We start from the raw sequence: 27,842 nt of genomic DNA on the forward strand, positions 1-27,842 counted from the left end.
TCCTCTCAGAAGTCTGAGGATGAAGATTCTTCGGGTGCATCTGAGGGTGAAATTTTGGATTCAGGCAGTATAATTCGTTCTACTGATGCTGAAGTTGTGTGGAAGGCTTGGTCAACTAAGAATTGGTTTAAACATTTATTTTTTCTGTACCTCTGATTTTGCAAATGCTATTAAATGTACAGATTGGTTTGAACTTTGTCTCCAAGGATGTTGCTTTTAAAGCACTGCCACAGCTTTCTCCTTTTATGTCCCAAGCCTATATGGTGTCACATGCAGTGCCCTGTGGTTCCTCTCAATCTCCTGGAGGAGTGTATTTGCTTACAGAAGTTGCAAGCTCAGGTGTCGTCTGTGGTATTTGTGGCTTGGTCTGTTTTCCTTTACTTCAGGGAAAAGGCAAGAGAACATTTTAAGTCTCAGATAAGAGGGTTGCTGCTACGCAGGTTTGTCTTCTTCCAAGTTAGTGAGGAGGATTGGCCGGTAGTTTCTGAGGCTAAAATCTCAGATCTGGACAGTATAATTCCTTCATCTGTTACTGAAGTGGTATCCTTCAGTTGTTTGCTTCAAAGCCTCTTATATTGTCAGGAGGTCTTGGCTGACTGGATGAAACTGATCCCTATCGTTGTCTTTCCTTCAGAGTTTTGTGAACTTTATCAGTTCTATATTTTTCTTTCCTCTCTGGAAGGGTTTGAGACCTCCTGTGAGATGTTCACAGAATTGTTATAGAGAATCTGGGGATATTTCTCCCTGTCTCACGTCCTTTTTTTAGGATTTCCTGTCGCTATCTCTCTTGAAATGTGCAGTGTCTTTAGTAGAAGGGAACTTTCTACTTTTAATCAGAGAACTTAGATCTCTGCGGAGATAATCTAGTTTTCTTTCTGACATAGGTAAGAAGCTGAAGGTTAAAATTGTTCATTTAGAGCAATGTCTTGTCTTATTAGACTTGCTGTACTAGCCGTCGGGCATTGTGGCTGAAATCTTTGGTCAGCTGAGAAGCCTACCTGTGGTTTAGTGGTACAGCCTAGGCTTTATAGTTCTGCAGTTGCAGATTCAATTCTTTGTTTTCTCCAAACACACGCTTCCAGTGTCTCCTTTTAAGGATGAGACTTTGTTTGGGTCATGCCTTTTCAAGTCCAATTTAAGTTTTCCTCCCTGGGGCAGATTTCTCTTTCTAGAGTATCTGCAATCCAAGTAGGATGAGAGGCATTCCTTGAACTGGATTTAGGGTCTTCATCTCTGGGAGTGACAGTTCCAGTCCCAGTTTGGGAACGGGATATAGGTATTTTCCTCATATATTTCAGATTCTGTCCTTCAAAGTAGTATCCTTTCTCCTTTGGTTCTGGTGGTCCTGTTCATAACGAACTTAGACCTTAGAGATTTATTGTTTCCTTAATCGGGATCTTCTCTAGTTTTCTTAGTTTGCGCCATCCCAGTCAGACTTTTAGGTCTTGGGATATTGCAAGTGTGAGCTTAACTCTCTTTTAAGAGATCTTGTCCAATCTTCTTTGTTCTATCCACAAGCGTAATTTATTTGGGACTACCGCCACAATACCCTGAATGCACCCAATTTCATTTGAACTCGCAAGTTATGCAGGGTCAGGTCTGGTCAGTACCTGGATGGGAGACCGCCTGGGAACACCAGGTGCAGTATGCTTGGACCTTATTTGATTCTTTATCTAGGAGATGTCTTTCAGAGGTCAGAAAATCAAGGATTTATTCCTTTTACCCACTCTGCAGTCTTCTGTCCGGCCAACAGTAAGCTCTAGTGGCCGGTGGATAGCTTAGCCATCTTGCAACCAGGAGATTGGGAGTTTGGATTTAGCTACAGTTGATATTTCTTCACTTTTCTGTGACCTTGTGTATGGAGGGAATTGATCTGATGGTATTCCATGGACATCATTCCTTTTGCTATTTTCCATGACATGGAGAACTTTTGGATCTGTCTTAAAGGATAGATTTAGATCAGATGACAAGAGACTTTTTTCTGGAATATTTTTTCAGGAGTATCTATCTCCGGGCGCGTGCTTCTGGAGATATTCCTGGGTGATGTGACCATGGATGCTAACCTGCTGGGCTGGTAAGCTGTCTGGGTCTTGTTTAAGGTTTATGGACTCAGAAGTGTCTGCTCTCCTCTTTAAACATCTTGGAGTTGAGAGCAATTATTAATGCTCTGATAAATTGACCTCAGTCGTCCCTAGCTTGGTCCAGTCGGAATCACCTCAAGGGTTTATATCAACCATTAGGGAGGAACTAGGGGTTTCTTAGCCATGTAGGAGGTGACTTGGATTATTCAGTGGGAGGCTCATCCACTTTCCAGGGGTGGACAATTGGGAGTCGGACTTCTCAACAGACTGATAATTCATCCCGGGGAGTGAGCTTTTCCATCCGGAAGTGTTCTCTAGGTAGACCCTCACATGGGGGGTTTCAGGAGTTTGCATCTGTGGGCGTTTCGACAGAACGCCAAGTTTTGAAGGTACGATTTATGGCCATGTGATCCGCAGACCGTCCTGATAGATGTTCTGACGTTTTTCTTGGTTTTCAGTCTTGCATACCTTTTTTTCCTCTGTTTATTCTCTTTCCACGAGTCATTACTCGTAGTTTCAGGTGAGAGCGGCAGTGATTTTATTAGCCCCTGCGTGGCCTCGCAGGATCTGGTATGCAGACCTAGTGGAAATGTTGTCTCTCCACCTTGGAGACTACCTCTGAGGAGGGACTTCTGATTCTTGGTATTTCCCTTCATCTAAATCTCTGAAGCTGACTTCTTGAAGATTGGACGCTAAATTTTGTCTAAGCTGGGGGTTTCCTGAATTTTTTATCTTTTCTCCAGGGGGGTCTGGAGAAGGTTTTGTCAGTCAGTACCCTGAAGGGTCAGTTTTCTGCATTGTCTTTTTTGCTACATAAGCATCTGGTGGACTTGCCAGATGTGCAATCTTTTTGTCAGGCACTGTTCTACATCAGGCCTGTGTTTAAGTCGGTTGCTCCCCCTTAGGCTTTTACCCTTGTTCTTAAAGTTTTGCAGTAGGCTCTGTTTGAGCCTTTACTTTCCATAAGTATTAAGTTGTTATCTTGGAAGGTTTTGTTTCTCATTGCTATCTTTTCTGCTTGGAGAGTCTCTGAGCTCTCGGTTTTGTAGTGTGATTCGCCTTATCTTAACTTTCATGCAGTTAAGGCGGTTATTCGTACTAGTTAGGTTTTCTTCCTAAGTGGTTTTGGATAGATATATTAATCAGAAAATTGTTGTTCCTTCTCTGTGTCCTTATCTTTCTTCTCATAAGGAATGTTTGTTGCACAACTTTGATGTTGTGCGTGCTTTTATTTTCTATCTACAGGCGACTAAGGATTGTCGCCAAGTTTGCTGTTTGTTTCTCTGGGAAACATAAAGGTCAGAAAGCTTCAGCTACTTCTTTTTCTCTTTGGTTGAGTAGTATAATGCGTTTGGTTTATGAGACTGCTGGACAGCAGCCTCTTGAGAGAATTGCATCTCATTTCACTAGGGCTGTCCCTTCTTTTTGGGCTTTCAAGAAGAAAGTTTCTGTAGAACAGATTTGCAAGGCTGCAACTTGGTCCTCTCTGCATACTTTTTCCAAATTTTCCAAATTTGATATTTTTTTCTTAGCTGAGGCTTCTTTTGGGAGAAAGGTTCTTCGTGCAGTGGTGCCTTCTGTTGAGGTTACTTGTCTTGTCCCTCCCTAATCATCTGTGTCCTCTAGCTTGGGTATTGGTTCACACTAGTAATTGATGATTCTGTGGACTCACCATATCTTAGGAAAGAAAACATAATTTATGCTTACCTGATAAATGTATTTCCGGATATGGTGAGTCCACGGCCCACCCTTTATTTTAAGACAGTTAATTTTAACTAAAACCTCAGGCACCTCTACACCTTTGTGTTATCTTCTTTTTCCATTTTCCCTTCGGCTGAATGACTGGAGGTTATGGGTATAGCAAATTTGCTGTGGTTCTCTTGGCCTCCTCCTGCTGGCCAGGAGTGATATTCCCACTAGTAATTGATGATTCCGTGGACTCACCATATCCGGAAATAAATTTATCAGGTAAGCATAAATTATGGGGGTTTTTTAGTGCTTCTTTTTTTCTCTTAAAGAGACGGTACCCATTTTTTTTTAGATTCCCTCACAGGAACTTCAGTCTTACATTGTCCCAATATTTGTGTGTTCCCTGAGGGTATTAACCCTGTCTGTGCCTGTTATACTGTATATCTGTGCTGCTATCTAATTTTAGGCACTTGTCTGTGCTTACTATTCTATATCATTATGGACTAAACTGGTGCAGCTTAAGTCTTAGGACATAATACTGATCCTTCTGAAGGGCAATATAACCCCTTATCATATGTTTTCTATGTAAGGAAGTGTTGGTGTGTATTTGTCTATTTTTAGACATGGTCATGTAGTGTTTCATTTGCATGAGTATCAGTTGGGCAGTTCTTCAGAGCGGTCTCCTAAATTAAAAGGGTACATTAACTCTGAATTCCTCAACTGATTGCTCTCATGTCAGCACTAGTTAAACGTTTACTCATGCAAAGGACAGAAATATCCCTTTGCAGACCCAGGGCTCATCTGGGACATCCCTAAGGAGCGACCCATCTAGGTACCCTCTAGGAAAACAATTCAAATTGGAATCCTCCTCTTTAGCTGAAGACAATTATTTTGAAACGCAGGACCCTCCCTTCTGAAGTAAGTAGCAAATGTCATGTCCTTTAATTTCAAATTGGAGCGCATACACACTGTATTGCAGGAAGTTTTTACTTGCCTTGCAGTACTATTACTACCTACTGCAGTATTGTGTGACAATATCTCTGACCTTATTTCCCAAGAAACTTCCCTTGATAAATTTCAGGATCTCTTGAGGTTGGTCAAAACTGTGTCATTTGGGATGCAGATGTTAAAATAACTTGCATTAATGCAGTGTTGCTATGACTGTTCTGTCTAGAAAAGCCTTATGGTTGAGGTCATGGTTTGCTGATGTAATATGTAAAAACAGACTTCTTTCCTTCCCATTTCAGGGAAAGTTATTGTTTGGACCGGGACTGAATGCTATCATTGCTAAAGTCACTGCAGGTAACGGAGATTTCCTGCCGCAAGACAAAAAAGCTAAGGGCAGGGTTAAGCCGGCTAGACAATTTCACTCCTTTTGTCATTCCAAGATGCAAAGATCCTCTTTATCAGTGTCTCCGATGTCAGACACCTCCAAGTCCACATGGGAGCCTGGTTCCCCTTGGTATAAGTCCAAACAGACCAAAAAAAAAGCCTGTACCTTTCTCAAGTTGGCATGAAGATGTGGCCCCAACCCAAACTCTGTTCTGGTGGGGGGCAGTCTGAACTTTTTTTCGGAAGAAGTTCCTTGGATACCACATAGGCTTTTGGTCTCAATCTACAGAGTTGGTCCCTGTTGAGACTGGAATCTTTTCTGAGGTTTCAGTCAGACAATGCCACAGTAGTGACTTGCATCAATCACCAAGGTGGTATTCAAAGTGCCTTAGCAATTAAAGTTAGATGCACTAGTGATTTCCTGGTCATTCAATTATATTTATATCTTTCTTCCTTTTGTTTTACTATTGAGAATAATAGCCAGTATAAAACAGGAAAGGACCTCAGTGGATAAGAGTTTATCAGACAGGTCATTTAAAGGACAAATTTCTGCCCTTTCAGTCTTGTATCATAAGAAGATTTCTAAACTTCCAGACCTAAAAGCCTTTGTTCAAGATTTGTTCAGGATAAGACAAGTTATCAGGCCTGCTTCCCCTCTGTGGAACCTTAAAGGGACAGTCAACACCAAATTATTGTTTAAAAAGATAGATAACGCCTTTACTACCTATTCCCCAGTCTATAATCGATATATTCAACTGTGGTATCAAAGTTCAAGTCGAATATATCTATTATAGACTGTCAATTAAGAACCGTTACAAGTTACACAATTTAACAGTAATAAGGTTTGTAGAATCTAATTGGATATATAAGGTCACGTTACCTATTAAAGAGCAACAAACGTCTAGCACTTTCAGGATATGATAGTGGACTAACCTTTTTTGATCCATATTAAGGACGTGAAGTAAGCTGTATGTTTAAAGATTCTTGCAAAATAGCATTTAGGATTTTTTTTTTAGAACTGTATGATTGTATATGAGTGCACACTCAAGATTTTATGTGTGAATTTATATATAATAGTTATATAATTATATAATAGTATATTAGGTATTTAATATTTAACTTATTGTGTCTTTATTTTATTTTAGCGCTTCTCTTTTTAATTATTTAAATTAACTATTCCCACCCATCTGCTCGTAGACTTCACAGCTTGGATATTAGATCCCAGGAGTAATGACTCGTGGATGCTCACCACCTTAAGAAAGATAACAAAATGTATGCTTACCTGATAAATTATGTTCTTTTGGAATAATGAGGGTCCACAGGCCCCGCCTGTTTCAATTTTTGGGCGACAGTTCTAATGACACCTCTGTAGACCCTGCTTTGCCTTTTGTACCTTTCCTTCAGATTCTCTCGGCTATATGTAAAACTAAGAGGGAGGTGGGAGGGTTTTAATGCTTGTATGGGTTCTTGACCTCCTAGTGGTGAGAAATATATATCCCATATGTAATGGAGGACTGTGAACCATCATTATTCCAAAAGAAAATCATTTATCAGGTAAGCATACATTTTTGTTTTTTTGTTAGATATATGCAATTCCTCTTTGATATCAAGCTCTTGTATGGAATGCATGGATGGATAGCACAGTTCTTTAGATGAGACAACATTGTGGGGTATGGTAGCGTTAAAAGGAAATGTTGTTGCGCTTAATAGATGGCACTTTAATATGTACTGCAGTGTTTATGCTAAGCCATGGTTCCTGTGTTCCAACTAGCAATTTTTTCTTCCACTGACTGATTGTTTATGATCATGCACCTGTTCATTCCAAAATCAAACAGCTTTAATGTAACAGTTTTTACAGGATATAGATCATTTTTGATTTAACATGTTTTAAATATTGTTCTTTCATATTTAAGTTTGTGGCTTTAAATCAGTAGCATTGCAAACATATTGTGCATGGGGTGTAGTGAACGTTTGCACACAGCATTTGCACCTAAATGAGCAAGGTGATATTTACAACCATTGCTCGTCTATAGGATTTGGAAATGTTTTACTTTAAAGAGACTAAATTTGGCAACAAATGTAGAACTAATAAAAACAAAACTAAACGTATAGTAACTTCTCATATTTGTTTAGGTAGAATCCAGTTGAGAAAGCAGAAGACCAACAAGATGCTGTGATGATGGGTTGTCAGTTATAGATAGTTTTGATCAATTTACATTTGTCATATTGTTAATCTTTACAATCTGAATATTTTGAACAACAGTGCACTGCAGTGCTCAATAGCACTTGAATTTCTGGTACAGCCTTTGTAAATTATTTCTGATTAAGACTTTTCAGCCAAAATGTTTTAGACATGCGGCTGTGCCTTTTAATTTGTTGTATTTTGATGGCTACATAAAATAGGTGTTTCTAGCAGTCTCTTACAAGTTAGTGCTCAGAAGGAATTTGCCGGATTACTAATCCGTAGGAACCTTTGAAGGACTATCCATAAGTATGTACAACTGTTTATCAACGGGAAAACGTTTTTACAGTGTCTTGAATTTAAATTTCAGATGGGCATTGTAATTTCTCCAACATAGGTGTGTCCGGTCCACGGCGTCATCCTTACTTGTGGGATATTCTCTTCCCCAACAGGAAATGGCAAAGAGCCCAGCAAAGCTGGTCACATGATCCCTCCTAGGCTCCGCCTACCCCGTCATTCTCTTTGCCGTTGCACCGGCAACATCTCCACGGAGATGGTTAAGAGTTTTTTGGTGTTTTAATGTAGTTTTTATTCTTGTATCAAGTGTTTGTTATTTTAAAATAGTGCTGGTATGTACTATTTACTCTGAAACAGAAAAGAGATGAAGATTTCTGTTTGTAAGAGGAAGATGATTTTAGCAAACGTTACTAAAATCGATTGCTGTTTCCACACAGGACTGTTGAGATGAAGTAACTTCAGTTGGGGGAAACAGTTGGCAGACTTTTCTGCTTGAGGTATGACTGGCCACATTTCTAACAAGACTTTGTAATGCTGGAAGGCTGTCATTTCCCCTATGGGGACCGGTAAGCCATTTTCTTAGATTAAGTAAAAGAATAAAGGGCTTTATAAGGGCTTAAAAAACTGGTAGACATTTTTCTGGGCTAAAACGATTACTTTGCTAAGCATATTTGGCAGATTATAACTCTTAATAGTTATTATAATCTTGGGGATTGTTGTTAAAAAACGGCAGGCACTGTATTGGACACCTTTTTCAGATTGGGGCCTTTTCTAGTCATAGGCAGAGCCTCATTTTCGCGCCACTAATGCGCAGTTGTTTTTGGAAAGCAAGGCATGCAGATGCATGTGTGAGGAGCTAAGAACCACTGAAAAAGCTTATAGAAGGCGTCATTTGGTATCGTATTCCCCTCTGGGCTTAGTTGGGTCTCAGCAAAGCAGATACCTGGGACTGTATAGGGGTTAAATGTAAAAACGGCTCCGGTTCCGTTATTTTAAGGGTTAAAGCTTTCAAATTTGGTGTGCAATACTTTTAAGGCTTTAAGACACTGTGGTGAAATTTTGGTGAATTTTGAACAATTCCTTCATGCTTTTTCACATATTCAGTAATAAAGTGTGTTCTGTTTAAAATTTAAAGTGACAGTAACGGTTTTATTTTAAAATGTTTTTTGTGCTTTGTTGACAAGTTTAAGCCTGTTTATCATGTCTGAACCATCAGATAAGCGATGTTCTATATGTATGAAAGCCAAGGTTTCTCCCCATTTAAATATATGTGATGATTGTGACATAGTGTCCAAACAAAGTAGGGACAATGATGCCACAGATAATGATATTGCCCAAGATGATTCCTCAAATGAGGGGAGTAAGCATGGTACTGCATCATCCCCTTCTGTGTCTACACCAGTTTTGCCCACACAAGAGGCCCCTAGTACATCTAGTGCGCCAATACTTATTACCATGCAACAATTAACGGCTGTTATGGATAATTCTATTGCAAACATTTTATCTAAAATACCTACTTATCAGAGAAAGCGCGATTGCTCTGTTTTAAACACTGAAGAGCAAGAGGACGCTGATAACGGTTCTGACATACCCTCACACCAATCTGAAGGGGCCAGGAGGGAGGTTTTGTCTGAGGGAGAAATTTCAGATTCAGGAAAAATTTCTCAACAAGCTGAACCTGATGTTGTAACATTTAAATTAGAACATCTCTGCGCACTGCTTAAGGAGGTATTATCTACTCTGGATGATTGTGACAATTTGGTCATTCCAGAGAAATTATGTAAGATGGACAAGTTCCTAGAGGTTCCGGTGCCCCCGATGCTTTTCCTATACCCAAGCGGGTGGCGGACATAGTAAATAAGGAGTGGGAAAGGCCCGGCATACCTTTTGTTCCTCCCCCTATATTTAAGAAATTATTTCCTATAGTCGACCCCAGAAAGGACTTATGGCAGACAGTCCCCAAGGTCGAGGGGGCGGTCTCTACTCTAAACAAACGCACTACTATTCCCATAGAAGATAGTTGTGCTTTCAAAGATCCTATGGATAAAAAAATTAGAGGGTTTGCTTAAAAAGATGTTTGTTCAGCAAGGTTACCTTCTACAACCAATGTCATGCATTGTTCCTGTCACTACGGCAGGGTGTTTCTGGTTCGAAGAACTAGAAAAGTCGCTCAATAAAGAATCTTCGTATGAGGAGGTTATGGACAGAGTTCAAGCACTTAAATTGGCTAACTCTTTTATTTTAGATGCCGCTTTGCAATTAGCTAGATTAGCGGCGAAAAATTCAGGGTTTACTATCGTGGCGCGCAGAGCGCTTTGGCTAAAGTCTTGGTCAGCGGATGTGTCTTCCAAGACAAAATTGCTTAACATCCCTTTCAAGGGTAAAACACTGTTTGGTCCTGATTTGAAAGAGATTATTTCAGACATCACCGGGGGAAAGGGCCACGCCCTTCCTCAGGATAGGTCTTTTAAGGCTAAAAATAAGCCTAATTTTCGTCCCTTTCGCAGAAACGGACCAGCCTCTAATTCTACATCCTCTAAGCAAGAGGGTAATACTTCTCAACCCAAACCAGCCTGGAGACCGATGCAAGGCTGGAACAAGGGTAAGCAGGCCAAGAAGCCTGCCACTGCTACCAAAACAGCATGAAGGGATGGCCCCCGATCCGGGACCGGATCTGGTGGGGGGCAGACTTTCTCTCTTTGCTCAGGCTTGGGCAAGAGATGTTCAGGATCCTTGGGCACTAGAAATAGTTTCTCAGGGTTATCTCCTGGAATTCAAGGAACTACCCCCAAGGGGAAGGTTCCACAGGTCTCAATTATCTTCAAACCAAATAAAAAGACAGGCATTCTTACATTGTGTAGAAGACCTGTTAAAGATGGGAGTAATTCATCCAGTTCCAATAGGAGAACAAGGGATGGGGTTTTACTCCAACCTGTTCATAGTTCCCAAAAAAGAGGCAACATTCAGACCAATTTTAGATCTCAAGATCCTAAACAAATTTCTCAGGGTTCCATCGTTCAAAATGGAAACCATTCGAACGATCCTTCCTACCATCCAGGAAGGTCAATTTATGACCACGGGGGATTTAAAGGATGCGTACCTACATATTCCTATCCACAAGGAACATCATCAGTTCCTAAGGTTCGCTTTTCTGGACAAGCATTACCAGTTTGTGGCACTTCCATTCGGATTAGCCACTGCTCCGAGAATTTTCACAAAGGTACTAGGGTCCCTTCTAGCGGTTCTAAGACCAAGGGGCATTGCAGTAGTACCGTACTTGGACGACATCCTGATTCAAGCGTCGTCTCTGTCAAAAGCAAAGGCTCATACGGACATCGTCCTAGCCTTTCTCAGATCTCACGGATGGAAAGTGAACATAGAAAAAAGTTCTCTGTCCCCGTCAACAAGAGTTCCCTTCTTGGGAACAATAATAGATTCCTTAGAAATGAGGATTTTTCTGACAGAGGTCAGAAAATCAAAACTTCTAAGCTCTTGTCAAGTACTTCATTCTGTTCTTCGTCCTTCCATAGCGCAGTGCATGGAAGTAATAGGATTGATGGTTGCAGCAATGGACATAGTTCCTTTTGCACGAATTCATCTAAGACCATTACAACTGTGCATGCTCAGACAGTGGAATGGGGATTATACAGACTTGTCTCCGACGATTCAAGTAGATCAAAGGACCAGAGATTCACTCCGTTGGTGGCTGATCCTGGACAACCTGTCACAGGGAATGAGCTTCCGCAGACCAGAGTAGGTCATTGTCACGACCGACGCCAGTCTGGTGGGCTGGGGCGCGGTCTGGGAACCCCTGAAAGCTCAGGGTCTATGGTCTCGGGAAGAATCTCTTCTCCCAATAAACATTCTGGAACTGAGAGCGATATTCAATGCTCTCAAAGCTTGGCCTCATCTAGCAAAGGCCAAATTCATAAGGTTTCAATCAGACAACATGACGACCGTTGCATATATCAACCATCAGGGGGAACAAGGAGTTCCCTGGCGATGGAGGAAGTGACCAAGATAATTCAATGGGCGGAGAATCTCTCCTGCCACTTGTCTGCAATCCACATCCCAGGAGTGGAAAATTGGGAAGCGGATTTTCTGAGTCGTCAGACATTCCATCCGGGGGAGTGGGAACTCCATCCGGAAATCTTTGCCCAAATAACTCGATTATGGGGCATTCCAGACATGGATCTGATGGCCTCTCGTCAGAACTTCAAGGTTCCTTGTTACGGGTCCAGATCCAGGGATCCCAAGGCGACTCTAGTAGATGCACTAGTAGCACCTTGGACCTTCAACCTAGCTTATGTATTCCCACCGTTTCCTCTCATTCCCAGGCTGGTAGCCAGGATCAATCAGGAGAGGGCTTTGGTGATCTTGATAGCTCCTGCGTGGCCACGCAGGACTTGGTATGCAGACCTGGTGAATATGTCATCGGCTCCACCATGGAAGCTACCTTTGAGACAGGACCTTCTTGTTCAAGGTCCATTCGAACATCCGAATCTGGTTTCCCTCCAACTGACTGCTTGGAGATTGAACGCTTGATTTTATCAAAGCGTGGGTTTTCAGATTCTGTAATAGATACTCTGATTCAGGCTAGAAAGCCTGTAACTAGAAAAATTTACCATAAAATATGGAAAAAATATATCTGTTGGTGTGAATCTAAAGGATTCCCATGGAACAAGATAAAAATTCCTAAGATTCTATCCTTTCTACAAGAAGGTTTGGAGAAAGGATTATCTGCAAGTTCTCTGAAGGGACAGATCTCTGCTTTATCTGTTTTACTTCACAAAAGGCTGGCAGCTGTGCCAGACGTTCAAGCGTTTGTTCAGGCTCTGGTTAGAATCAAGCCTGTTTACAGACCTTTGACTCCTCCCTGGAGTCTTAATCTAGTTCTTTCAGTTCTTCAAGGGGTTCCGTTTGAACCCTTACATTCCGTAGATATTAAGTTATTATCTTGGAAAGTTTTGTTTTTGGTTGCAATTTCTTCTGCTAGAAGAGTTTCTGAGTTATCTGCTCTGCAGTGTTCTCCGCCCTATCTGGTGTTCCATGCAGATAAGGTGGTTTTGCGTACTAAACCTGGTTTTCTTCCGAAAGTTGTTTCCAACAAAAATATTAACCAGGAGATAGTTGTACCTTCTTTGTGTCCGAATCCAGTTTCAAAGAAGGAACGTTTGTTACACAATTTGGACGTAGTCCGTGCTCTAAAATTCTATTTAGAGGCCACTAAAGATTTCAGACAAACATCTTCTTTGTTTGTTGTTTATTCTGGTAAAAGGAGAGGTCAAAAAGCAACTTCTACCTCTCTTTCTTTTTGGCTTAAAAGCATTATCCGATTGGCTTATGGGACTGCCGGACGGCAGCCTCCTGAAAGAATCACAGCTCATTCCACTAGGGCTGTGGCTTCCACATGGGCCTTCAAGAACGAGGCTTCTGTTGACCAGATATGTAAGGCAGCGACTTGGTCTTCACTGCACACTTTTGCCAAATTTTACAAATTTGATACTTTTGCTTCTTCGGAGGCTATTTTTGGGAGAAAGGTTTTGCAAGCCGTGGTGCCTTCCATTTAGGTGACCTGATTTGCTCCCTCCCTTCATCCGTGTCCTAAAGCTTTGGTATTGGTTCCCACAAGTAAGGATGACGTCGTGGACCGGACACACCTATGTTGGAGAAAACAGAATTTATGCTTACCTGATAAATTACTTTCTCCAACGGTGTGTCCGGTCCACGGCCCGCCCTGGTTTTTTTAATCAGGTCTGTTGAATTATTTTTTCTAACTACAGTCACCACGGTATCATATGGTTTCTCCTATGCATATTTCCTCCTGTACGTCGGTCGAATGACTGGGGTAGGCGGAGCCTAGGAGGGATCATGTGACCAGCTTTGCTGGGCTCTTTGCCATTTCCTGTTGGGGGAAGAGAATATCCCACAAGTAAGGATGACGCCGTGGACCGGACACACCGTTGGAGAAAGTAATTTATCAGGTAAGCATAAATTCTGTTTTTACATAAAAATTGGGGTTTGATAAATATTTTCTTTTCTGCTCTGATGTTTAATTTTCTTTTACAGACCCAGAAGCTGAAATGAATCAAGCTCACATCCATCACAAAACGAAAATTCATATACTTAACCTGCTGATTACATCACTTGAAATGAAATCTCCCAACTTAGCTTTGTATCTCCTAGGGTATGAACTGAAAAAGCCAGTCTGTACAACTAACTTGCAGGACTCAGGTATACAATGCAACAGACAAGTTGCTGCTTGGTTGGGAATATACAATCTTATAGTTCTTATAATGAGCTGTTCCAGTAAAAGCAAATATTTGTTAACTTGAAATACTTTTTTTGTTCTAGTGTCCTGATAGAACATAGGTGTATTTATTTGTATTGGGCAAGTCTATTGTTTTATATGTAAATGTTGTTCAGTTAATTGGACTGTCATTCTCCAGGAATATCTTTGAAATCTTGTTGTTTTATAATGTTAATGTTTTATAATGTTACAAATCTAGTTTTAATGTTGACTGTATGCTTTTCTCCTATTAACTGGGCATTCAGATGAAGTAATTAAAAGTTCAAATTTTCTACAGCATGTAATTTTTGCTTTATTGGCTGTAAATAACAAAGGAATTAAGAAAATGTGTAAAGCCCTCTCAGTTGCTGTAAACCATGCAGCTCTCAAATACAGTGCTCTCAGGAATAACCACATTTAATTTTGGCATTAGAATGTCCTTTTTATTTATGTTTGTTTCAGTTGGAAATTGTATTTTTTAGAACATTTGTTTTTAACGAACATAAAATAAAATATTTGCTTTCTTTTAGGCGTTTTGGGCTGCCCACGCACCTGTCTTCATTCTATCTTAGATATCCTGGCAAAGGGTACTAAAGGACGGACAGGTCCAGTTGCTGTGTGGGAGACTCCTTACCTTGCTGAATTGTGTTATCAGGTATATAGGCAAGCTTATGAGAATATAATATGATTGTATAATATCCAATGTATAATAATGTTTTATTTACTTCATATACTAAGGTCATCTACCAGCTTTGTGCATGCTCTGAAACATCTGGCCCCACCATGAGATACCTACGGACCAGCCAAGATTTCCTTTTTTCACAGCTCCAGCATTTGCCATTTTCCGTAAAAGGTAAAGCTCATACTGAAGCCTCAATTTTTAATGCAGATAAGAACCTTAGACCCAACATTTCCTATAAAGTGTAAGCTTAATTGGTTTGTAGAGTAACCTAGATATTCTTGAAGTTTCCCACAGTGTTTGTCTTTACCACCTCTAATGGAAATTTATTCCATTAACCAACCAGTCTTTCTTTAAAGAAGTGCTTCCACAAATGATTTTAAAACCTGGAGTTCTTTTTGTGAAATTTGCTTAGGGGCTCAACTGTATTAAGCCTCTTAAATATTTTAAAGTTATTATAAATATCTCCTCTTTTCTTTCTTTAAGCTGTACTGATGGAGTTCATGTTTTTATTGGCTCCAGTGATCAAATAACTGTTCTAATTGCAAAAATGTTGAACAATTTTACTTGAATATTTGTAACAGTATATACCACTAACATAGTATAGAAATAAGTTTGTGATGGCCAACTTCATTGCACATTGGGGCTGCAAATCAATACATTAGAAGGCTTGTTTCCTGGCTGCTTTTGCTTGTTTGTACTTTGCTTCTCCTCTGCCCAATTTCACTATGAATGCTGTGGGTGTGCCGTGTGGCTTGCGAAGTTGCGCTGCTAGCCTAAAGCTGCCTGCCTATCTGTGCTCACTGCTTAGTGACGTGTGGAGCAGTGGAGTCACTCGCTGCTGTGCTGTCTCTCTAAACGAGAACCGGGAAATCGTGAGGGGGATGCCTGGAACCTGACATGACTGTCTGACACTGTCTCTAAAGTGAAGGAGCCACGTATGATGCCCAACAGAACGGTACGATTACGGTACACTAAGTGCACGAGGATCTGGGGGTGGGCAGAGTACAGAGGTGATTGGCCATAAGAAGCGGTAGGCACACGGCCCGGGGCTGTGCACTGACAGACTTGTAACAGAGTCAGAGAGCAGTATTTTCATAGTTTGCGCGCCTAAGCCTTTTCTTTAGTGATTTATTTTTAAAGTGCACGGTTTCTTTCATTTGATGCTCTGCTGAGCCAGGGAGCAGCTCTAGGCATGAGCTTTATAATTATTGCAGTGCAGTTTACTTATTTTGTATGTGTGTGCCTGAGTGTTTCTGTGCGTGTGCCTGAGTGTTTCTGTGCGTCTGCTTTCTGGGGGGTGACACCATAACTTACCGCACCGGGTGACACCGCCACTGCTCCAGAGCACACATTTTTGTTTCATAATTATTAGTGTTGCGGTTGATGTGTGCCTTGGGGACTCTAAAATGGTTAGGACTTAATTTTAAGGTGCCAATGGCTGGCGCCTGGCTTTTCTCAAGCCCTTATTTTTTCTTACAAATCCATGCTATTTATAAGCAGTTAAGCTTTAATTTTAAAAAATATTATGGATTCAAAAGAAAATGTTTCTTCAATGTCCCTTTTAAATTTCAAATAAAACTGTCTGTGCACTGTCACTTTTCACCCCCAATCAAGATCTTTAATCTCTCTTTTAAATTTTCCTTGATGACAATGTTCTTGTTCCTTATGCCAGAAGAATGGGCCAACTGAAAATTGTTGTATACTGTCCCTTTAAATGGAGACCCATTAATTTGCTCAGACAGCTAAGATCCACAGATTGTTTTTAGTTCCTTTAAAAAGAAATGCATATGTATATTTATTAGGATATATTTGATAAAATTACTATTTTAATATAGTATTTTAAGGAGGTCCTTACTTTATGGCTCCTATTTTCTTCTCCTGTATTTTACAGGTTTTACTCTTAAAGTCCCAATATTATAATCTACTGTCATTTATTTACTGTCATAGTTGTTCGGATTTGCACAGTAAAATTGTTCTAGTATTCCCCAATATTATACATTTAGAGCCTTTAAAAGGTAGATCCACTGATAAATAAATTAAGTTTATTTTATTTGCTACCAGTTTAACTTTGCATTTCTGTATGTATTGTTTTATGTATTATAACCAAACTAATGCTATTTCTTTTTGATGACGCGATGAGTCCACGGATCATCTTAATTACTAATGGGATATTCACCTCCTGGTCAGCAGGAGGAGGCAAAGAGCACCACAGCAAAGCTGTTAAATAGCTCCTCCCTTCCCTCCCACTCCAGTCATTCTCTTTGCCTGCGTTAGTGATAGGAAGTGGCAAAGTGAGGTGTTAGTTTTAGATTCTTCAATCAAGAGTTTATTATTTTTAAAGTAGTACCAGATTGTGCTGCTTTGTTCTAGGGTGTAGCCGTAGTCCAAATCAGTCTCTACAGTAGAGCAATGGTGGCTTTAGAGCAATGGGAACTTGTGGGACATAATTCTCACTGCGCCTCCCATACATTGATGCTGCCCTAATCCTGATAGCCTAAGTAAGATAACTCAGACTTTATCTTTATCCACAGGGCTATGGGAGGGAGAGGACCTCCTAAACCTGCTGAGCTGCCCTGCTGTCGGGCAGAATTTAAAGGCAAGTGCTGACTTTTTTATTCTTGGTCGGATGATAAAGATCTCAGAGAAGTGGAGCACTTTATTTACTTGGGAAAAACACCTACATATAAAAGCAGTGGGCTCGATGACAGCACTGGGGCTAAGGAGAATGATTTAAGTGGTTTATACTTGGGGGATTGTATCACTGGGGCTGAGGGTGAAACATAACTCATTGGGAAGTGATATTGTGTTTTTCACATTTATTTGGGCTACGCTGTTATGAGAAGCGGTAGCCAAATTTACCCCACACTATTATTGATGGCTCAGTTCGCTCCCGGTGGCGTAGCTGTTATTTCTATGGTAATGGCGACCGGGAGCTGCATGGTTGTTACGCCCACGATGTGCGGAGCTTCGGGTGGCGTCAGTTTAGACTGTGCGCTCTTCCTCCAATGCCGAAGGGTTGTTAACACAGAAGTTTGTGTTCTTAGGGGTCCGGAGAGTATTAAGCAATAAAGTTGCGTTGCGGATCTGTTGGAAACTTTTGACAGCCAATTTATTCATGAGTTAATGCTAATTACAAGTTACTGCTGATCACATTGGTTTATGAAAGTTCTGAATTTTTCTTTTTAGAAGTGGGGATGATTTTTATATTAACTGCCGTTATGCACCTGAATATAATGAAGCTACAATTCATGTAACAAAATTGGGTGTTCGAGAGGTAGATGGGCTCCTCAGCATGTTTTAACTGAGGTGTAGCTAGGCTCTGCAGTATTTATGTACCGTTTTAATTCAATTCTGCACACAAAAATAAAAAGTTGCATTTAAAATTTAAAGAGACTGTAATGTTTTTCATGTGTTAATTTTTATTAAAAAATTTAACTTTTTTATGACCCTAATCTTTCTAAGACTCTTGCTGGTTAAAAGGAATTTATTTCCAAGGGTCTAGCTATGCCACAATTTCTCCTATAGTATTACAAAAAATGTATGGCCCACATGCAGTGCCCTGCGCTTCCTTCACACTCCTTTTGGAGTTACTTTGCATTTCATGCATTATCTGTTTCTTCTGTTAAGTGTGATCAGTCCACGCGTCATCATTACTTGTGGGATATTAACTGCTCCCCTACAGGAAGTGCAAGAGGATTCACCCAGCAGAGTTGCTATATAGCTCCTCCCCTCTACGTCACCCCCAGTCATTCTCTTGCACCCAACGACTAGATAGGATGTGTGAGAGGACTATGGTGATATATTTAGTTTTTATATCTTCAATCAAAAGTTTGTTATTTTATAATAGCACCGGAGTGTGTTATTCCTTCTCTGGTAGAATTTGAAGAAGAATCTACCTGAGTTTTTCTATGATTTTAGCCGGAGTAGTTAAGATCATATTGCTGTTTCTCGGCCATCTGAGGAGAGGTAAACTTCAGATCAGGGGACAGCAGGCAGATTAATCTGCAAAGAGGTATGTAGCAGTTTATTATTTTCTGACATGGAATTGATGAGAAAATCCTGCCATACCGTTATAATGTAAACTCAGCCTTGAATGCAGTAGATGTAGCTGATATCAGGCTGTCATGTATGTATATTTTACACTTCAGTTTTCTGGGAAATGGTACTTCTCTGGCTTTTAAACTGTATACATAGACTTAACCTATTTTGCAGGGACTTGCAATAGGTTTTAAATGACAATTAATTATTGAGGTAAAACGTTTTTTTGCTGGCATGTAAAAACGTTTTTTTCTCTGAGGTACTGGGTGAAAAAATGTTTTGGGCACTTTTTTTCCACTTGGCAATAGTTTTGATTTAAATTAGAGCAGTTCACTGATCCCTCTCACTGTTATGTGTGTGGGGGAGGGGCCATTTTGGTGCTTTCACTATGCATCAGAAAAACTCAGTCAGAGGTTCATTTTCTTCCTGCATGATCCGGTTCATCTCTACAGAGTTCAGGGATCTCAAGAGTCTTTTTTGAGAGAAGTAATCATTCACAGCAGAGCTGTGCTGATTGTATTGACTGTGATATAAAAAACGTTTATTTGTGTATTTTTTTCTGCTGCCTGGGTTAGTTATCATTTGCTGAGGGGAACAATCCTTTGCTAAAACTGTATATTCTGACAAAGATTGATGCTATAACTTAATTATTTTATCTGTTATAATATTTTCTGTGCTTCTTAAAGGCACAGTTCGTTTTCATATTATTTGTAAATTACTTTGAAAAGTATTTCCAAGTTGCTGTTTATTTGCTAGTGTGTTAAACATGTCTGATTCAGAGGAATATCTCTGTGCTATATGTGTTAATGCCAAAGTGGAGCCCAATAGAAATTTATGTACTAAATGTATTGATGCTACTTTAAAAAATAGTCAATCTGTACAAATTGAACATATTTCACCAAACAACGAGGGGAGAGTTATGCCGACTAACTCGCCTCACATGTCAGTACCTGCATCTCCCGCTCAGGAGGTGCGTGATATTGTAGCGCCGAGTGCATCTGGGCGGCCATTACAAATCACATTACAAGATATGGCTACTGTTATGACTGAAGTTTTGGCTAAACTACCAGAACTAAGAGGTAAACGTGATCACTCTGGGATGAGAACAGAGTGCGCTGATAATGCAAGGGCCATGTCTGATACTGCGTCACAGTTTGCAGAACGTGAAGACGGAGAGCTTCATTCTGTGGGTGACGGTTCTGATCCAAATAAACTGGACTCAGACATTTCAAATTTTAAATTTAAGCTTGAGAACCTCCGTGTGTTACTAGGGGAGGTATTAGCGGCTCTGAATGATTGTAACACAGTTGCAATCCCAGAAAAAATGTGTAGGTTGGATAAATATTTTGCGGTACCGACGAGTACTGACGTTTTTCCTATACCTAAGAGACTTACTGACATTGTTACTAAGGAGTGGGATAGACCCGGTGTGCCTTTCTCACCCCCTCCTATATTCAGAAAAATGTTTCCAATAGACGCCGCCACACGGGACTTATGGCAAATGGTCCCTAAGGTGGAGGGAGCAGTTTCTACTTTAGCTAAGCGTACCACTATCCCAGTGGAGGATAGCTGTGCTTTTTCAGATCCAATGGATAAAAAATTAGAGGGTTACCTTAAGAAAATGTTTGTTCAACAAGGGTTTATATTGCAACCTCTTGCATGTATTGCGCCTGTCACGGCTGCAGCAGCATTTTGGTTTGAGTCTCTGGAAGAGACACTTCAATCATCCACACTAGATGACATCACACACAAACTTAAATTCCTTAAGTTAGCTAATTCATTTATTTCAGATGCCGTAGTACATTTAACTAAACTTGCGGCTAAAAATTCAGGATTCGCCATTCAGGCACGCAGAGCTCTGTGGCTAAAATCCTGGTCAGCTGATGTTACGTCTAAATCTAAATTGCTTAATATTCCTTTCAAAGGGCAGACCTTATTCGGGCCCGGCTTGAAAGAGATTATTGATGACATTACAGGAGGTAAAGGTCATGCCCTGCCTCAGGACAAGGCCAAAGCCAAGGCTAGACAGTCCAATTTTCGTTCCTTTCGTAATTTCAAAGCAGGAGCAGCATCAACTTCCTCTGCACCAAAACAGGAAGGAGCTGTTGCTCGCTACAGACAAGGCTGGAAACCTAACCAGTCCTGGAACAGGGGCAAACAGGCCAGAAAACCTGCTGCTGCCCCTAAGACAGCATGAATTGAGGGCCCCCGATCCGGGACCGGATCTAGTGGGGGGCAGACTTTCCCTCTTCGCCCAGGCTTGGGCAAGAGATGTTCAGGATCCCTGGGCGTTAGAGATCATATCTCAGGGATACCTTCTGGACTTCAAATCCTCTCCCCCAAGAGGGAGATTTCATCTGTCAAGGTTGTCAACAAACCTAACAAAGAAGGAAGCGTTTCTACGCTGCGTACAAGATCTTTTATTAATGGGAGTGATCCATCCAGTTCCGCGGTTGGAACAAGGACAAGGGTTTTACTCAAATCTGTTTGTAGTTCCCAAAAAGAGGGAACCTTCAGGCCAATCTTGGATTTAAAGATCCTAAACAAATTCCTAAGAGTTCCATCGTTCAAGATGGAAACTATTCAAACAATTTTGCCCATGATCCAAGAGGGTCAGTACTTGACCACAGTGGATTTAAAGGATGCTTACCTTCACATACCGATTCACAGAAGTCATTACCGGTATCTAAGGTTTGCCTTTTTAGACAGGCATTACCAGTTTGTAGCTCTTCCATTCGGACTGGCTACGGCTCCAAGAATCTTCACAAAGGTTCTGGGCACTCTTCTGGCGGTACTAAGACCGCGAGGAATTTCAGTAGCTCCGTACTTAGACGACATACTGATACAAGCTTCAAGCTTTCAAACTGCCAAATCTCATACAGAGATAGTACTGGCATTTCTAAGGTCGCATGGATGGAAAGTGAACGAAGAGAAAAGTTCTCTCTTTCCACTCACAAGAGTTCCCTTCCTGGGGACTCTGATAGATTCTGTAGAAATGAAGATTTACCTGACAGAGGACAGGTTAACAAAACTTCAAAATGCATGCCGTGTCCTTCATTCCATTCAAGAGACCAGAAATTCTCTTCTATGGTGGCTTTATCGGCCACATCTGTCCAGGGGAATGCCATTCAGCAGGCCAGACTGGTCAATTGTAACAACAGACGCCAGCCTACTAGGTTGGGGCGCTGTCTGGAATTCTCTGAAGGCTCAGGGACTATGGAATCAGGAGGAGAGTCTTCTTCCAATAAACATTCTGGAATTGAGAGCAGTCCTCAATGCTCTTCTGGCTTGGCCCCAGTTAGCAACTCGGGGGTTCATCAGGTTCCAGTCGGACAACATCACGACTGTAGCTTATATCAACCATCAGGGAGGGACAAGAAGCTCCCTAGCAATGATGGAAGTATCGAAGATAATTCGCTGGGCAGAGTCTCACTCTTGCCACCTGTCTGCAATCCACATCCCGGGAGTGGAGAACTGGGAGGCGGATTTCTTAAGTCGTCAGACTTTTCATCCGGGGGAGTGGGAACTTCATCCAGAGGTCTTTGCCCAAATACTTCCACGTTGGGGCAAACCAGAGATAGATCTCATGGCGTCTCGACAGAACGCCAAGCTTCCGCGCTACGGGTCCAGATCCAGGGATCCGGGAGCGGTCCTGATAGATGCCTTGACAGCACCATGGACCTTCAGGATGGCTTATGTGTTTCCACCTTTCCCGATGCTTCCTCGATTGATTGCCAGAATCAAACAGGAGAAAGCATCAGTGATTCTAATAGCGCCTGCATGGCCACGCAGGACTTGGTATACAGATCTGGTGGACATGTCATTCTGTCCACCTTGGTCGTTACCTCTGAAACAGGACCTTCTGATTCAGGGTCCTTTCAAACATCAAAATCTAACTTCTCTGAAGCTGACTGCTTGGAAATTGAACGCTTGATCTTATCAAAGCGTGGTTTTTCTGAGTCAGTTATTGATACCTTAATACAGGCTAGGAAGCCTGTCACCAGAAAGATTTACCATAAAATATGGCGTAAATACCTATATTGGTGCGAATCCAAAGGTTACTCTTGGAGTAAGGTTAGGATTCCTAGGATATTGTCTTTTCTACAAGAAGGTTTAGAAAAGGGGTTATCCGCTAGTTCCTTAAAGGGACAGATCTCAGCTCTGTCCATTCTGTTACACAAGCGTCTGTCAGAAGTTCCAGACGTTCAGGCTTTTTGTCAGGCTTTGGCCAGGATTAAACCTGTGTTTAAAGCTGTGGCTCCACCATGGAGTTTAAACCTTGTTCTTAACGTTTTACAGGGTGTTCCGTTTGAACCCCTTCATTCCATTGATATAAAGTTGTTATCTTGGAAAGTTCTATTTTTAATGGCTATTTCCTCGGCTCGAAGAGTCTCTGAGTTATCAGCCTTACATTGTGATTCTCCTTATTTGATTTTTCACTCGGATAAGGTAGTTCTGCGTACTAAGCCTGGGTTCTTACCTAAGGTAGTCACTAACAGGAATATCAATCAGGAGATTGTTGTTCCATCCTTGTGCCCAAATCCTTCTTCGAGGAAGGAACGTCTTTTGCACAATCTGGATGTAGTTCGTGCCCTTAAATTTTATTTACAGGCAACTAAAGATTTTCGACAAACGTCTTCCCTGTTTGTCGTTTACTCTGGTCAGAGGAGAGGTCAAAAAGCTTCTGCTACCTCTCTCTCTTTTTGGCTTCGTAGCATAATTCGTTTAGCTTATGAGACTGCTGGACAGCAGCCTCCTGAAAGAATTACAGCTCATTCCACTAGAGCTGTGGCTTCCACTTGGGCCTTTAAGAATGAGGCCTCTGTTGAACAGATTTGCAAGGCTGCAACTTGGTCTTCGCTTCATACTTTTTCCAAATTTTACAAATTTTACACTTTTGCTTCCTCGGAGGCTATTTTTGGGAGAAAGGTTCTTCAGGCAGTGGTTCCTTCTGTATAAAGAGCCTGCCTATCCCTCCCGTCATCCGTGTACTTTTGCTTTGGTATTGGTATCCCACAAGTAATGATGACCCGTGGACTGATCACACTTAACAGAAGAAAACATAATTTATGCTTACCTGATAAATTCCTTTCTTCTGTAGTGTGATCAGTCCACGGCCCGCCCTGTTTTTTAAGGCAGGTAAATATTTTTTAAATTATACTCCAGTCACCACTACACCCTTGGCTTCTCCTTTCTCGTTGGTCCTTGGTCGAATGACTGGAGGTGACGTAGAGGGGAGGAGCTATATAGCAACTCTGCTGGGTGAATCCTCTTGCACTTCCTGTAGGGGAGCAGTTAATATCCCACAAGTAATGATGACCCGTGGACTGATCACACTACAGAAGAAAGGAATTTATCAGGTAAGCATAAATTATGTTTTTTTTACACGAGGTAGAAAACAGTACTAGAAGACATATTTTCAATTATTTAGGATGATTGATTCAGTAGTACTATTCAGAATGTTTCTTCCTTGTATCATGTAAGGGGAAGATACTTCAATAGTATCTGAGGGGGAATTTTCAGACTCAGATGGTGTAATATCTTTATCTGATCCTGAGGTAGTTCGCTTTCAGTTTTTTTTGGGGTTTTTTTAGCTTGAATATCTCCATTTGTTAATTGAAGAGGTTTTGGCTAGCCCGGCGATTCCGACGCTAGAACTGCTATTCTCTTACAGAGTTACTCAAGACGCTGGATGTACACCAGGGCTTACAATGACAGCCAGCTGTGTGCATTGATACCGTCACTAGTGTGGCATCATATTAGTTGAGGCGTTGTCTAATGCCATTAGAACAGGCACTTCCCTGGATGAGATCCAGGATTGGATAAAAGCTTTTAAATTGGCAAATTCCTTGATTACTTTCCTTCTGGTTACAAACTGGGAGCAAAGATTGCGCTACTCTAGCCCGCAGAGCCTTATGGTTAAAGCCTTGGTTTGTGGATGTATCCTCTAAGGCTAAGCTTCTAGCTCTTCCTTACAAAGGGAAAACTTTATTTGAACCTGGCCTGTCGGAGATTATCTCTATCTCAGGAGGTAAGAGTCATCTTATTCCTCAGGTTAAGAGAACCAGACAAGAAGGATGACACAACAAATTTTCGTTCCTTTCGAAATTTTGTTGGTTTTTCTTCCTCTGCTGCCCCAAACAGGAATGATCTAAACCTGAAGGGAGATCCATTCAGTCTTGAAATAAGGGAAGACAATCCATTGAGCCTGCTGTTCAAGGACAGCATGAAGGGCAGACCCTTGATCCGGAACCGGATCTTGTAGGGGGCAGACATCCTTTTTTGCTCAGGCGAAGGTTAGAGATGTTCAGGATCCCAGGGTAAAAAAAAAAAAGGGATCGTGGCCTAAGGTTACAAGTTAAGAGTTCAAAATTTGTCTTAACAAAGGCAGGCTTCTGCTTTCAAGAATTTCTGCAGAACAGACGGAGAGAGAGGCGTTCTTTCTCGACGTAAGCAGCCTTTTCAACCTTGGAGTGATGTTTCCTGTTCCGGTACTGGAACAGGGTCTGGGATTTTATTTCAAATCTTTTCGTGGTTCCCTGAGAGAGAGAGAGAGAGAGAGAACCTTCAGGCTGATTTTAGATCTCAAAAGTATAACTGTGTCTCAGAGTACTGTCCAAGATAGACAGCCAGCTATAGTAGCCTGATGGTTAGCTTAGCTGTCTAGCAAGCGGGAGGTTTGCAGTTTGAAACCAGTTGCAGCTATTTGCACCTTGAATGTGTGCTAGCAAGCTGTTTAAAACTATTTTTATTATTATTATCGTTATTTGTAGAGCGATTCGTTCCATTTTCTCTTTGGTCCAAGATGGTCAATTTGTGGCAACAATGGCTTTGACGGACGTGTACCTGCTTGTCCACGTTCACAGGGATCATTATAAGTTTCTAAGGTTTGCCTCTCCAGACAAAATCTTCCAGTTCGTGGCTCTTCCCATTGGTCTGGCCACATTTCCCGAATTTTTCACAAGGGTTCTGGGTTCACGGTTGGCGATGCTTTGATACGGAGCATTGCAGTGGTGCACCTTTTGGACGACATTCTAGTCCAGGCGCCGCCATTACAAAAAACATGATCTACACTTCCTGCAGGTGGAAGGTAAATCTGGAAAAGAGTTACTAAATATGGAAAAAGGTTACTTAGTCCAAATTACAGAGGTAACTTTCTTAGGAACTATATTAGATTACCTATCAATGAAGGTTTTTCTGACAGAAGTCGGTAAATCAAAGATTATCGATACTGGTCTCGTCCTTCGGTCCACTCTTCAGCCATCAGTGGCTCAGAGCCGTAATTAGATCTCAGGGCATCTCAACATCCCAAGATATGGGTTGAGGTCCAGGGTCTTCCAGGCAGCACTCATAGTTGCTCTGGTGGTTCCTTGGACCTTCAGTCTAGCATACCCGTTTCTTCCGTTTGCGCTTCTTTCTCAGGTTATTGCTCGAATCAAGCAAGAAAGGACATCAGTGATTTTCATTGCACCGGTTTTGCATTGCCAGATTTGGTATGAAGATCTGGTGGACATATCGTCTTTGCCACCTTGGAGACTTCCATTGAGTAAGGTCCTTCGAAATTCAAGGGCCCTTCCTACTTCCAATTCTAGTTCTCTCGGCATTGCAGTATGAGACCTTATTGATCACTCTGATGAGGTAGTTTTACGTACTAAATTAGGATTTCTTCCTAAGGGTGTTTCTGATTGGAACGTTAATCAGGAAAATGTTGTTCCTCTTTGTGTCCTAATCCTTCTTGCAGAAGGACTGTCTTCTGCTCAATTTGGACGTGGTTCGTGCCTTACAGTTTTTTTCCTGCAGGCGACTACGGATTTTCGTCAGTCTTCTGGTTTTGTTTTTCTATGGAAAACGTAAGGGACAGAAAGCTACGGTTGCCTCTCTTTCTTTTTGGCTGAGGAGTATCATACGTTTTGCATATGAGACTGCTGGACAGCAGCTTCCAGAAGGAGTTACGGCTCATGCCACGAGGGCTGTTGTTTCCTCTTTGTCGTTCATGAATAAATTTCTGTAGAACAGATTTACAAGACTGCAACTTGGTCTTCTCTTCACACTTTTTCAAAGTTCTAAAAATGTTTGACTTTTTTGTCTTGGCTGAGGCCAATTTTGGGAGGTTCTTCAAGCAGTGGTGCCTTCCGTTTAGGTTCCCTGTCTTGTCCCTCCCGTATTATCTGTGTACTCTAGCTTGGGTATTTAATCCCATTAGTAATTAAGATGATCCATGGACTCATCGTGTCATAAAAAAGAAAAGAAAATTTATGCTTACCTGATAAATTTATTTCTATTTTGACACGATGAGTCCACGGCACGCCCTACTTTCTTGTAAGACAGGTTGTGGGTTATTAAACTTCAGACACCTCTGCACCTTGGCTTTTCCTTTCTCTTCCTAACTTCGGTCGAATAACTGGAGTGGGAGGGAAGGGAGGAGCTATTTAACAGCTCTGCTTTGGTGCTTTTTGCCGCCTCCTGCTGGCCAGGAGGTGAATATCCCATTAGTAATTAAGATGATTCGTGGACTCGTGTCAAAAAAGAAATAAATTTATCAGGTAAGCATAAATTTTCTTTTTTCAACGTCATGCGCGTCTTCTGTGCACACATTAGAATAGAATCTGCTGTTTCTGAATGCACTTCCAGTGGAGTACCTCTCACGTGATTACAGCAGGTGACGTTTGTTTTTTGGCCCGCCCCTCTATGCATCCTAAGCTCAGGTGACCTTCCAAGTCCATACATAGTGATAGGATTGCAGGCAAACGGTTTGAAAATGCATCCGCAGATTGAGTACATTGCATTTTTATCGCACGCGCATAGTAAGGGCACATACTAAGGGCTCCACGAGTGCGCGCTTCAGAGAAGAACACGAAAGTGCTCGATGGGAAGAGTTCCATCTCAAAATGGAGAAAAGTATTAGCAAAAAATTTTTATTTTTATTTTTTTTAAAAGTTAGCGGTTAGAATTAAGATGTGTTAAACATGTGTTAGGAGTCTTCTTGAGTTTTAAAATTTACATTCACTTTAAACAGAAATAGAGCCCTTTTTTACATTTACATATCAAAACTATATATATTTTTTTCTAGTAGACAACTCAAAGTATTGATCTAGGCCCATTTTGGTATATTTCATGCCACCATTTCACTGCCAAATGCAATTAAATAAAAAAAAATTGTTCACTTTTTCACAATTTTAGGTTTCTCACTGAAATTATTTACAAGCAGCTTGAGCAATCATGGCACAAATGGTTGTGAATGCTTCTCTGGGA

At 41.2% G+C, this 27,842-nt stretch overlaps 1 protein-coding gene and 1 pseudogene across 1 annotated transcript in view; both read left to right on the plus strand.

Moving 5' to 3' along the window:
- NUP205 (nucleoporin 205) overlaps positions 1–27,842 on the plus strand; it is a 373,309-nt gene that overhangs the window by 172,817 nt on the left and 172,650 nt on the right. The window contains exons 17-19 of the mRNA XM_053719689.1: positions 13,651–13,815; positions 14,401–14,525; positions 14,609–14,723. Of these exons, the coding sequence (XP_053575664.1) occupies positions 13,651–13,815; positions 14,401–14,525; positions 14,609–14,723 (405 nt within the window). The remainder of the gene's footprint in view (positions 1–13,650; positions 13,816–14,400; positions 14,526–14,608; positions 14,724–27,842) is intronic.
- Positions 1,533–1,651, plus strand: LOC128665249 (uncharacterized; annotated as a pseudogene).

Source organism: Bombina bombina, chromosome 6, assembly GCF_027579735.1.
Source record: "Bombina bombina isolate aBomBom1 chromosome 6, aBomBom1.pri, whole genome shotgun sequence".
Lineage (NCBI taxonomy): Eukaryota > Metazoa > Chordata > Amphibia > Anura > Bombinatoridae > Bombina > Bombina bombina.